The following is a 12712-nucleotide window of genomic DNA, read 5'->3' on the forward strand; positions in this document are numbered from 1 at the left end:
GATCCCGATGAGCCACGGAGATCTGTGTCACGGGGCCCAAGCTCGGGTCGGCAATGGCAGGAAATTGCATGCGGATGAATGAAGCGATGACACGTGAGCTCAATCCTACGTAGACGCAATCACGGTTAAACTCAACCATACGTAGCAAACTCGACCAAAACGATGGAATAATATTGGGGGTGACGGGGTGCGGAAACCGCAATGTTTAAAATTTTACAACCGATAAATGACTCTTGCAAAGTTGTTAAGTGGTCATTCCAGGACTGGAAACACACCTTGAATGTGATCCATGTTTGTTTTTGTACGAGACCACGTGGATGGGGGTTTTATGCCAAAGCTAATGTCGTTCACCCTCCACCACCCGACAACATTGTCACGTTTACAACGGTATTACAATGATTATTTATACGTGGCCAATGTATCTGTAGCGGACACTCTCCTCACCAACACACGGAGGCAGGTAAAGCAAGGGTTCCAGTCCTTGTATTCCACACACAGCTCCCTCCTTCATACGCAGCTCTCTCCTCCCCATCCACAGCTCTCTCTCCCTCGTCCCTCCTCCCACGTGCCCTCTTATACTCACGGTCCCCTCTCCCATTCCCTCCCCCTCCCCTCATCCCTGTCCCCTTATTCCCAAGCACCAATCACATCTCGTCACACCTCGCACCGTGTCCACTCATCTCCAGCCACCAATCCGCTTGCTCCACACCGCGGGGTTCCTCCGCCGTCAACTCGGCGCTGGGATTGACGTCGACGTGTCGGGGCTAGGGACTGACGATGCTGTGGGGACCGCTACGGAGGACCGTGACATGTCGACCAAATTCTGACCGATAAAACTCCACCACCACCACCTCGCCGTCACCGGTGGCGGAAGACTTCTCGACCGAATTTAACATCGACGTACGGCGACGTTTTCCACTCAAACTGTTTTGCGCTTCATCGCCTGATGCTCAAAGCAGTCTGAGCAAAACGTTATACGTTGATCAATGCATTGGCACATGCAATAATATCTTTGTAAACGTGCCAATTTTTTGGGATGATTGAGGGATGATGACAAGAATTATGCCATAACACGATGATGTGGCCTAACCCCAAAACAAATGTGTATCATTTTATTGGCTATGAAAACCCATTTTTTAAGTTATCAACTTAAATGCGTCGGTTATTAACTGTTTTGTACTTGCGATATCTGATGAATGCCTCCACTTCTATGACATTTCGTTCTGTCATCGGTCACCAGTCGCACAGACCGATGGCCAAGGACAATAGGGCAGCATGCGAATGATTAATACTTTACACGGCTCACTGCAACGGTGGCTCAGCCATAGAGCAAGTAGCTCAGAACGATGAGGTTGCGAGTTCAAATATATATTATACTACTTTCATATTGCCAGGTAAAGCCCACTGAGCTATTCGCTGTTCTTCAGAAGCAAGTTGGCCACAAATGTTAGCTCAACGAAGCGGCTTGTCATCGTGTGGAAGTAAAATTAAATTTTAATTTTTTACCTACGTGACTTTACCGAAAAAACCTAAGAATATGAATCCTTGCAGTCACGAAAGCTTCAAATCTAGAATCGTGTGGAAGTTTACGGCAGCCAATTAATCTAAACGCGTGATGTTGATTCCACATGTGGTGGGAAAAACCGGAGGGCCCGGAGAAAAGTCCACGCGACCACGGGGAGAGAGACACCCAAACTCCAAATGTACAGCAGCAGGCGTCAGGGTCGGGATCGAACCCGGGACCTCCGAGGGAGATGACATCTCGTCACCTTAGCGCTTAGTCTACCCTCCTGGCTGAGTCAACCCTCCTGGCTGGAGGGTTGACCCAGCCCATCATCGCCCTGGGCTCGGTAAAACCAATACGACCTTGCGGGGGAAGTCAAAGGTGGCTGTCTGATGGAGAGACTCGCCCTCCTTCCATGGTCGCCACGGATTCTTTTCTCTGGGACTTCCAGTTTTCCCCTCCGCATTTAGAATCAACATCGCGCATTTCGATTATTTGGCTGCTTTAAATTTACATGTGATGATAAGCCACTTCGTTCAGCTATAATTTGTGAGAGCCAGTTCGCTTCTGGAAAAAAAAGATAACTATATATAGCTCAGTGGGCCTTACCTGGTAAAATAAAAAAAAAGTTTATGATGTCCGACGTTTCATTCCACACGTTGGGGGACTTCATAATAGCAACGCTGGATTGTCCACCAACCGGCTCGGCGCCGCAAACGGGAGATGAGCACCGCCCCAATGCTCACCTGAGCCGGAGGGTCACTCCTGAGTCGTTGGTTTGTTCTGTCGCTGGTCGGGTTCACTCCGCAGGAGCTGCTTGAGGCGGGAGAGAAAAAGTGGGGGACCGACGAGGGAGCCTTCATCATGATTCTGTGCGTGCGCAATGTGCACCACCTGCGCCGCGGTGCGTATCACCCCCCCACGACTCCCTTGCAATGTGGCGAAACGGAGACAAAGGTCGCCCGTGTAGCCTTCACAGACTGTTGGGGCAAGTGCTGCTAACGAGTAGCACCTGTGAAGGCCGGCACGGCACACGAGGGGGTGGGTGGCCAGCACCACACCCGACCGCCTTTGTCTCCCCAGTGACGATGTTTACACATCGCAGCAGGTACTCAATTGAGGTCGAGTCGACCTAGCAGAGACCCAGGACCGGTTCAGATATTCAAATTGCATAGGTACGCAAATTCCCCAGCTTGGGCAAGGCAGCAAAACGACAGCAAAAACGGCCCCAGACCACACCAAGACAATGCACAGCCCCTTAATAACAGTGCACATTAAAATGTAGCTTTCGATACATCGGTAAGGATGAGAGTTACAAATCACATTTGCAAGGATAATGCACGGCCCTTGTGTCAATCCGCTGCTTGATGAAGACCTCCCAACGCCACGTCAGTGATGGGGGAAATGCGACCATACTTCACCATGCTGTTCAGTGCTGGTTGGTGAAGCAGGGACGGTCAGAACGGGTTAAGATATCGCTCGCCACTGATGTTAAACGTGGCCAAAATTGGGCCGCTAGCTGCAGTGAGCTAATCACCCTGCCACTGCACCTCCCTACATTTGCGCCGCTGCTGTGCGCATGCATCGGTCACGTGTTTGAACGCGTGCACGCGTTGTCTTCTCAGTGTTCGACACCTACAAGACAATGACCAACAAAGACATCGAGGACAGCATCAAGAGCGAGACGGCCGGCTCGTTTGAAGATGCCTTGCTGGCCATAGGTGAGAGCTGTTGCCTCCCAAGCACCGACTCGGGCTGCCAGACTGACTGTTTTCATCTCATCCCACACGGTGCTCACCCACCGCATCGTAGTTCACAAGAACACACGGATAAAGATCACCCGTGTAGCCTAAACAGACTGTAGGAGCGAGCGCCGTTAGCGAGCATTTATGAAGGCCAGCACGGCACACGAGGGGGTGGGTGGCCAGCACCACGCCTGGCCGCCTTTGTCTCCCTAGTTATGATATTTAGGTCGTCATTTGAGGCTGAGTTGACCTAGGGGCGCCAAAGGACCGGTTCAGATAATCGTCACCGGTGTTGGCCGTGAGCGGGAATAGAATCCAGGTGGCCAGGTTCGTAGCGCAGCGTAGCGCTTACCGCTGCATTACGGGTCCCCACAAGAGCAACACTCTCACTCACCACACGGCAGGTCACAAGCCCGTCTGTCTGTTCCTTCTGCTCTCGCACCGTTCCGCTATGGATTTCTTTCGCATCGTATTTCCCCCCCCCCCCCAACTTCTTACAACCTTGCACAATTTTCTGTCCAGTGCTCGCCGAGCTTCATTGCCTTCGGGTTACCGAACGAATACATCATAAGGTCGCACTCATTACACACAAAATTCTCACCACAAATTAATTAAAATGCCTTGCTGATCTCGTCAAGGAGCATAAACCATCACGTGAACTCTGGTCATCCTCTCAGTGGCTTTTGGCTGCCGTTCAGCAAAGACGGTCACTGCATCGCACACTTTTAGATGTCCTTCTGCGGCTGTCTGGAACGTTCTTCCATCCAATATTCGGAAGCCATTGGAGCTATGCACTTTTAAATATAGATTGAAAACTCATTTCTTGAGAACTGCTTTTTGTGTTTAGTTTGTCAACGTACGGTGCAAATGAAGTTCAACAAGCATACATGCAACAAACATGCAACAAACATGCAGCACTATTATATATTACAACTTTAATCCTTCTGTTTGTTGCTGGAAGCTTTTGGGGCTTTTGGGTCTGTGCTCAACGGGACACATCTGAAAGGACGTCGACCAAGGAGATGGAGCGATGAAGTCAGCTCATGTGCAGGCACTAGGTGGATTACACAATCGAAGGATTGTGGGAAATAGCACCAGCTTGGGTGGATTGATGATGATAATATGATCAAAGTATAGGTTCTTACATTAGGATTGGTGGTTAAATTCAAGCCTAAACATTAGATTGGGTAACTTAGTACAGATACATTCCCAGAAGTCTCTGACAACAGATTTGCAGTAGATGCCTCGTGTACACATCTTAAGCTTACGTAAAATTTCCTGGAAAATGCCACTAACTCCCTAATTGAGCGGGGGCTCAGCGAGTTGGCATGCACATCTTGTTCAGCCACTGCACCGATCTCTGCCTGCACGCACACAAAACACACAAAAGAGGCTTTTGAGCAGAAACAAGGAGGTTGAAAGGGGATTACGGTGCCTGACGGTACAGCCAACGAGCGGAGCTACAGAAACAATCGCAGGCCCTTTGGGAAGGGGTGCCAACGAGTCTGTGTGCCCCCCCCCGCGGGCCCCCCCGCGCCCCCCCCCCCCGCGGCCCTACCCGAGCCCCCCCGCGCCCCCCCGCGCCCCCCCCCCCACGCGCCCCCCCGCCAGTCACAATCTCTCTCCATTATAGGGTGGCCACCACCTCCCAGGTTGAAAAATTGTTTAACGAAAAAAAATCACAATCGTGTTTTAGATTTTAAATAGCGTTGGTGAGAAATTGCATCTCGGTCGGGAGGGGGGTGGGGTGGGGTGGGATGAGATGCGCTGTAGAATTTTTTTTGGTTCGTTTCCCGCGCGGACGCAGGCGCGGAGAGGGGAAACCGCAGACAACGTGGGAAGGCAGCCAGGAAGGTGGTCGCTCGCCAGCAGTTTGGCTTGAAGCCCTCTGTGGTCGTCTGTTGCGGTGTTTCGGCACGCTCGAAACAAACGGGCCGCATCATGGGAGGAATCATATCTCGCGATAATGTGAGAGTGGCAAACTACGTGTAAAGGAATTGGCTCGAGTGGTGTTTTATGACGACGATGATGATTGTGATTAAGCATTGTGGTGGGTAACAGTAGTGTCCCAGGAAGTCTTACAGATTTCCCAAGTTGGATGAGTCAAATATGTATTATTATAAGAGGACAATCCTGGGAAAACTAATAACAGGTGGGAATCCGACTTCCGTACCGCGTCTGTGGTGATAGCACACAACCACGGAATCCCACAACAGCCTTCAAACAAAATGTTATCCCAAACACAAGAGTTGTTTTGACGCCCATTTTCTACTTGATTCATTGTCGTACTTCATCCATCTCACGGCTTCTTGTGTCGTTCCGGTGACGCAAGGTCACTCTTGAAGATGAAACTATCCCGGTCTCTCGTGTTCTCACCTCGTGATACGAATACACTTTAACATGAATGCTGCACAAGAGCCAGGATAAATATCCCATGAAAATGCACATGTAATGGACGGGATTCCCTCGTTATTCGCGGACTTGCTATCCGCGATGTTTGGCTATCCGAAAATCACATCTGGAACTCTACACGACTGCTGCATCGAGAGAGAGAGAAAAAACATAATGCGATAAACTGATGACAGATAATGTGATGTGAGAAAGTGATGGGGTAACGTCCATGCACTTCATAGCTTATTTATGTATTTAAGGTAATTCATTACAAATGTAGGCTTGCTGAGGTCAATATCGTTATCTATGAAATGTGCTGTTCACGAGCATCTCCGTAACCCAGGTGGTGAACGATGACGATCACTACCCAAGCCGCTTACCCCCCCCAAGACCACGGAGATTTGTATTAAAACATTTCCATGAAAATCAAAACTATAAACAAGTTTATTTTTTATTTTACCAGGTAAGGCCCGCTGAGCACAATGGCTCTTTTTCAGAAGAGACCTGGCCACAAATGATGGCTCAACAAAGTGGCTCATCAAGCGGAAACTTCTAGCAGCCAAGTACTCTTTGCGCATGATTCTAAATGTGGAGGGGGGGGAAAACAGAGAACTCGGAGAAAAATCCACACGACCACAGGGAGAACACGCAAACTCCAAATATACGGGCATCAGGGTCGGGATCGGGATCGAACCGACGACCACCGGCATAGCAGGTGAGGGAGTTAACATCTCGCCACCGCGGCGCCCTTTCAATACATTGAATGTTTTTTTTATATTATTCCTGTAAAAAGCTTGCTATGTTGGAACTGCATCCCCACCGCAACCCCCCATAGGAAGATTCTAGATCTGCCCCTGTGCACGTGCACATCCACTGCTGGACGACGGCCTCCCCACCACACCGTGCGAGCCGTGTATATAATGGGCACTGTCCATTGTTCATTGTTTCAAAGGCCCTGTGTGCAACTCGCAGGTGCGCTGCTGTGGCCACTCTGTGCACGTCTTAACACGCGGTGGGCAGTACGAGGGCGCCCTTCCATTCACCGCTGCCCGAGTAGAGGGAAGTGGAAGCTGCCGTGGGGGGGGGCAACACCGCAGGACTTGCCACCCAGAGTTCGCCGGTTCGAGTCGATCTCCCATAGCGGCAGTTGAAACAGCGGCGCGAGTTTCTTCAAATCCGCCCCCCCCGACCGCCGCCTTTGTCCGCCCGGCGGTATAAACGAGTTCACCGCAGGAAGAAGGCTGCGTACGCTTTGTGTGAAGTGCCGGTGTGACTGGCGCCTCTTCGCTAAGACATCTGGCCAGCGTGGAAGCCAAAACACCTTCTAGAGGTGGCCCCTCTAGAGCAGTGCTTCAACATTTACTGCGGCCTTGAACCCCTTTGCTTCTCAATCATAAAAAAAATGTTGATAATACATCGGTTTCATGAAACAAAGTGCTGTAGTTGTACTTACGTGCTCGTGCTTAATTTGTGTTTCGATGATTTACCTTCGAAAAAAATCTTCCCAAGTCTCGCACCACCAGGGGGTGCGTGCACCCCAGGTGAAGAGCCACTGCCCGAGAGCTTCGGATTGTGGAGGCCCTTCCACCAGCAGTGCGGAGTGAGCAAGTAATTTCACGGCTGCGCCTTCACCCCCCAGAAATAAGGATCGTAATACATGGGAAATGACGAGGAAAAGAGAACAACTGCTGATGATGAAAGCACAAGCATGGAAAGACCGATGCATGAATGACGCTGCCATGAAGAAAAACACGAATCAGGCGATGATGGAAATTATAAACAGAATAGATGTTTTGTTTAAAGAAAGGCAGTTGAGATTGGACAGGGCTTATCATGAGAAGGGATGATGGCCGATGGTCCAAAGCAGGAAACGCGTCCGTGGGCACGTCCACGGAGGAGATGAAGCGATGAAATCGGCTCCTGTGCAGGAGTTTGGTGGATTGTTGCATCCCGTGCCAGTGAAGGGGGGTGGTGACGGCTCACAACAACGAGAGGAGCGCTGGGCGTCTAAAACAGAGCAAGTTGACGCAGTAGGGGCCACAGGTGGTGCATCAGCCAGTCATCTAAGTCAGTCAACCCATGGCACCTGGGTGTGTCCCGTGGCCTGTCAGCGGGTGTTCGACACTTCACGTGGCCTTAAAATGCACTTAGCCTGGCACAAGCGCCGTGGTGACGTTTGGTGGACGGCTTGGGAAGGCCTTCATCCTGCAATGGATACATCGCGGGTGCTGAAGATAATGGAGATGTATATTAAATGTCTGTTGACATTAAAAAAAGTTGTACTTTTAATCAGCATTTGTGGTCAGCGTGCTTCCACTGCAGTCATCGTGACCCAGGATAATCACTGAGGGCGTTGTCACTTTTGTAGCGTTCAGTGTGCGTCCACTGTGCTGGGCACGGAGGTGTTGGGGGTAGTCCTTTGTTAAAGTAAGCTGGTGACAGAGATGTTGTGAGATAAGAGAAATGGTGACAAAACTCGCAATGCTGTGTAGACGAGAAAAGTCGACTAAACATGATAGATTCATAGGGCTATGTTAATGATCTCGTGTTTATTATGAATTTGAGATATTTAGTGTACCAACGCTGTTGGTACACTAATGAGCTACTTGGGGGCCTTAAGCTTGTGCTTACTTTGCTTTATGCCTGTCGCCGCCGCTGGTGGCAAGTTTATGTTATAGCACCATAGAGACACAACAGTGGCATTGTGTGATGGCTTCCTCGGGCACGACACACCACCACGTGGGCCTTAGAGAGAGTTGCAAGCTGACAGCTCCGGTCCAAACATTGAGCGGCCTCAACAATGTGCTCTGTGTGTCCCCGCCCGCGTTGTGTGCTTGCTGTAAGTGTACATGCAATTTGTGACCGTACCGTTTGCTCATTTAGAAAAAAAGCCAATGAATGGGCTGTCCTTGAAAGGTAAACATCCCTGAAGGGCCTGGCCCCTCGGGGTGTGTGCGTGGTGAATTTGTTGGCAGGCTTCATCCACTGCTTGCGTGCGGGTGTAATACAATTGCTATCAAGCACAAACACTGCTCACGCATTCAACCACCCAGGGCAACATTTCCCCTGTCTTCATAACAACTTAATGTGAAAGCTTTGGATAAACAAACAAAACCCTAATTGTATAAATATCTAATAATAGGTTTTTCCCCTTTTTTCTGGCAACAAAACTGAAACCTTTTTACAAAGAATCATGTTTACATTAACCACAATACATGCGGCCAGAATGCGAACAAAAAACACACTCTGATAATGTGTGCATTGTCCTTGAAATTGATTGGTCCACACCAGAGACAGCTTTCATATACGGTGTCCGACCAGATGACGCCAAAAGGCGCACAACTCAAAGACAACGCACTATCAGAGTAATGAGAGCTCGGGGTAAGCATTCACATCATGAGGCCTCCTTTGCCAGTACCAAAAAGTGTTTTCTCCTTTTTTCAATCGCAACACAAGCGGTCGTCATTAGGGCCGCTTGTGTTGCGATGGAAACGTCGTGGTTTTTATTTTATTTTATTATTTTTTCTATCTACGTGACTACCGAAAGAACCAAATAATATGAATTCCTGCAGTCACGAAAGTTAAGTCAAAATGTAGTCCTTGTTTCAATCCACTGCCAGATGAGGGCCAACCCATGCCAGTTTGTTCACGGGGCTTGACCATACTTCACCACGCAGGTTGAAGAGCGGGGGGACCAAAGGGCCGCTTCTGATATTACTCGCCACTGATGTCAGCCATGTAAGGGGGCTCAATCTCGGCTGGCTGGCTTCGTAGCACGGTGCGTGAACCGTCTCCCACTTCACCAACCCGTAAGGTGAAGTATGGTCACACAGCCCCCCCCCCCCCCACAACTGAGACAGCTTGCAAAGGACCATCCAGCAGTCAATTGACAAAAAGGGGCTTGTGCACAACATAAACACAACCAACGTTTCTTTCTATTTGTCGCAGTGAAGTGCATCAAGAACGTGCAAGAATTCTTCGCCTACAAACTGCACAAGTCGATGAAGGTGAGTCGCGGTGATGACCGACAGCAGCTGTAACGAGAAATGCTCGGTCGTCTTAAGGATTGAATATAATCCGGAGCCTCAATTTTCTTCCAGCAGGGCCTGGGCACGGATGAGAACACTCTGATCCGCGTGCTGGTTTCCCGCTCCGAGGTCGACCTCCAGAACATCAAGCAGCATTACAAGCAGACGTACGGCGAGGAGCTTCAAGCCGTCATCGAGGTAATCGGAATATTCATACTGGAGGAATCCGATGATCGGTAAAGCTCTTTTTTGTTTTTAAAATGTCCGGTTGGGGCGGGTAAGAGCGTTACAACAGTACAAAAACATGATAGTCGTGCAAAGTACAAGAAAGGTAAAAAAAACGATTTGGTTCTTTCGGTAAAGTCCTCAGGACGATCGCTTGTGCGGCGATCGAAACGTCGTGATCTATTATTTTTTCTACCTACGTGACTTTACCGAAAGAACCAAAGAGTATGGATTCCTGCAGTCACGAAAGCTTCAAATCAAGAGTGAAAGGTAAACACATCACCCAAATACAACTCAGCCATCCCCATCCTACCAGGCAAAGCCCACTGAGGAGGTATTAACTTATATTTCAGAAGCGGCATGGCCACAAATGATGGATCAACAAAGTGGCCCATCATTTGGACATTTATAGCACCAAAATCTCAATTCATGTTCATAAATGTGGATGGAAAACCCGGAGGAGACGAAGAAAAAAATCCACGCGACCATGGGGAGAACATGTGAACTTCAAATACACAGCAGCAGGCATCGGGGTTACGATGGAACCACGACCTCCTGCACACCAGGCGAGCAAGGTGACATCTCGCCATCGTGGTGCTAACTCTAATAAATAGCAGGACTCTGAACCATCCTATATTGAAACATTAACCAAACAAAGAAAATAGGGAATACGTTATTACGTAAAACTGATTTGATTGGCAAATGAAAACGTTTTCGTCGAATAATAAAGGATGCCTGCAATTTGTATCCCCTCGTATTCACGCGGACCGACGGGTTTGTGGATAAGCGAATTTGCCGATAAGAGCAGTTGCCACCCCTCACATTGTGTAAAAAGTAGGGGAAAGATTGGAAATGCTAAGAAGCAATGCCAGTAAATAGCAATGCAGCTTCAACTGACTGGGTTTTTTATACAAATTATAAAACATTACACGTTTGGTCGGTGAACATGGACAGTTTTTTAGTGACTTCCAACATTGGATGTTACATGCGGGGAAAATGCAAACTGAACATGTTACAGTCAAGTTGCGTTACGCCTATTAAAATTACCTTTCAGAAGTACATTGAAATAAGCACGCTTTTTTACAGGTAGGAACAACAGTTCCACACTGCCCACCAGGGATGTCTGTCGTGCATAGCCCCTCCCAAACATGTAGTACGCTCCCGGATTGGTTGAAGTGCGTCACATGACCGCGAGCTTTCTGTCGTGCACGAATGCGCTGTCCAACCAAGTACCTTACCTGCCCACTCCGAAGGAACGTGTTTTGCTACGTCCAATTAAGTTTTTAATTAATATGGATCTTCAAAGTTTTACTGGACTTCATTTTTGCATTCTTCTGTCAAACGTTATATTCAACCTTTGAAACAACATTTATGGAACTATTGTTTTCCCCCCGTGCATATATACTCCAGCGTTGTTTTGATTTGCTATAGGATAGGGAAGTGCCTTACAAGCACATTCGGGCATCAACTTTTGTCTATCATCTCTCTGGGGTCAATTAAGTCACCAGTGGACACATACCCCCCACACACCCCATGAAATGTGGAATGTCCACCCCATGTCCCGAGATGCAGCAGGATACTTTGATTTCGTCTGTGTGCTCTAGCAGTAGTAACATTATCCAACAAAAGACAAACCTAGAGGAACACTGCATCTAAATGTCTAGCCAGCTTTATTAAGTCTTTGCGTTAGATATCCAAGGATTTGTGCAAGACGTATTTACGCAACACCATTCACAAACGCTTTTCAATGTGAATGTAGTTTTGACTTTGTAAATCTTTAAACGTCTCAACATAAGCATTACACATGTACATTTTACTCGAGTTTGTTACGTTTCTGCCTAGTTACATGTCATGTAACTCTAAGTACATACAGTATTGGTCTGACAAGTCTTGCGCACATGCTCGGTAACACGTGTTTATCCACACTTCGTTTCGACCAGGGGGACACCAGCGGAGACTTCCGCACCACGCTGGCGTGCATCTGCAGTGCAGGAGACTGAAATCTACAGAAGGGGGAAGGCATTCCAGATGTGCTCAACGCATGATATTCCATATATTACAGCACTGGCTTTTTAGTTTAGCTTCTGCTTTTACGTTTTGCTTACTTGACTTGACAATGCACTTATTCAAGTGGTTATATGCCGGTAATCGCAACTGCAAAAGACGCAACAGGTCTCATCTCGAAGCTCCCATTACATTAGTATTACATAATACTGTAGAACACGCAAGACCATGTGTGTGCATTTTACACAATATTCATACTAAAAGACACAGCACATTATGCCTCAAGTAGAATGGAAATTATCATTGGTTAAAACGAGTGATTTTACTGCATTTTCACATTAGTATGTTAAAAGAGTGATTTCAATGAAGTGTGATGTTTTATGTACACAAATGTGGTCTCTGCAAACGTGTTTAATAAATACGTGTACACCCATTTTGCATTGTCGTCGTCGTCGTCGTAGTAACATATCAAGTCTATGATCTTTTTTTGGCTAGGACTTCACAATGCAGATGTATCATCCGATACAAACGTAGGCACCGTAATTCCTTGAGTAGGAAAATACGCCAGACAACCACAACCCTCAACCTCGTTTGGAATCAAGGTTAAAGTAATAACATCAAATTCAAATGATTTAGTGATGTCATTTTAATCGGGCTTACTACAATAACAGTCTATTTGTACCAATGAAGGTGGACGAGAGTTGTAGCGAATACGGCTGCTTTTGAAACTAACGCTGTAATAAATTACATGAAAGAACCCTCGAGTACAAATACAGTATCAAACAGGTGAGAATGAAAATGAACTGAAATACAAG

At 47.9% G+C, this 12712-nt stretch overlaps 1 protein-coding gene across 2 annotated transcripts in view; it reads left to right on the forward strand.

Annotated features, from left to right (window-relative positions):
- The window catches only part of LOC144732055 (annexin A4-like), a 36096-nt gene extending 23765 nt beyond the window's left edge, over positions 1–12331 (forward strand). Inside the window, exons 9-13 of one of the 2 annotated variants that reach the window (XM_078613284.1) lie at positions 2315–2408; positions 3130–3225; positions 9589–9647; positions 9741–9866; positions 11834–12331. In XM_078613284.1, coding sequence (XP_078469410.1) covers positions 2315–2408; positions 3130–3225; positions 9589–9647; positions 9741–9866; positions 11834–11893 — 435 coding nt within the window. In that variant the 3' untranslated portion in view covers positions 11894–12331. The remainder of the gene's footprint in view (positions 1–2314; positions 2409–3129; positions 3226–9588; positions 9648–9740; positions 9867–11833) is intronic. The other variant, XM_078613283.1, reaches the window with a different exon arrangement.
- The last annotated feature ends 381 nt before the right edge of the window (positions 12332–12712 follow it).

Source organism: Lampetra planeri, chromosome 41, assembly GCF_965212315.1.
Source record: "Lampetra planeri chromosome 41, kcLamPlan1.2.h2, whole genome shotgun sequence".
In the NCBI taxonomy this organism is placed as follows: domain Eukaryota; kingdom Metazoa; phylum Chordata; class Hyperoartia; order Petromyzontiformes; family Petromyzontidae; genus Lampetra; species Lampetra planeri.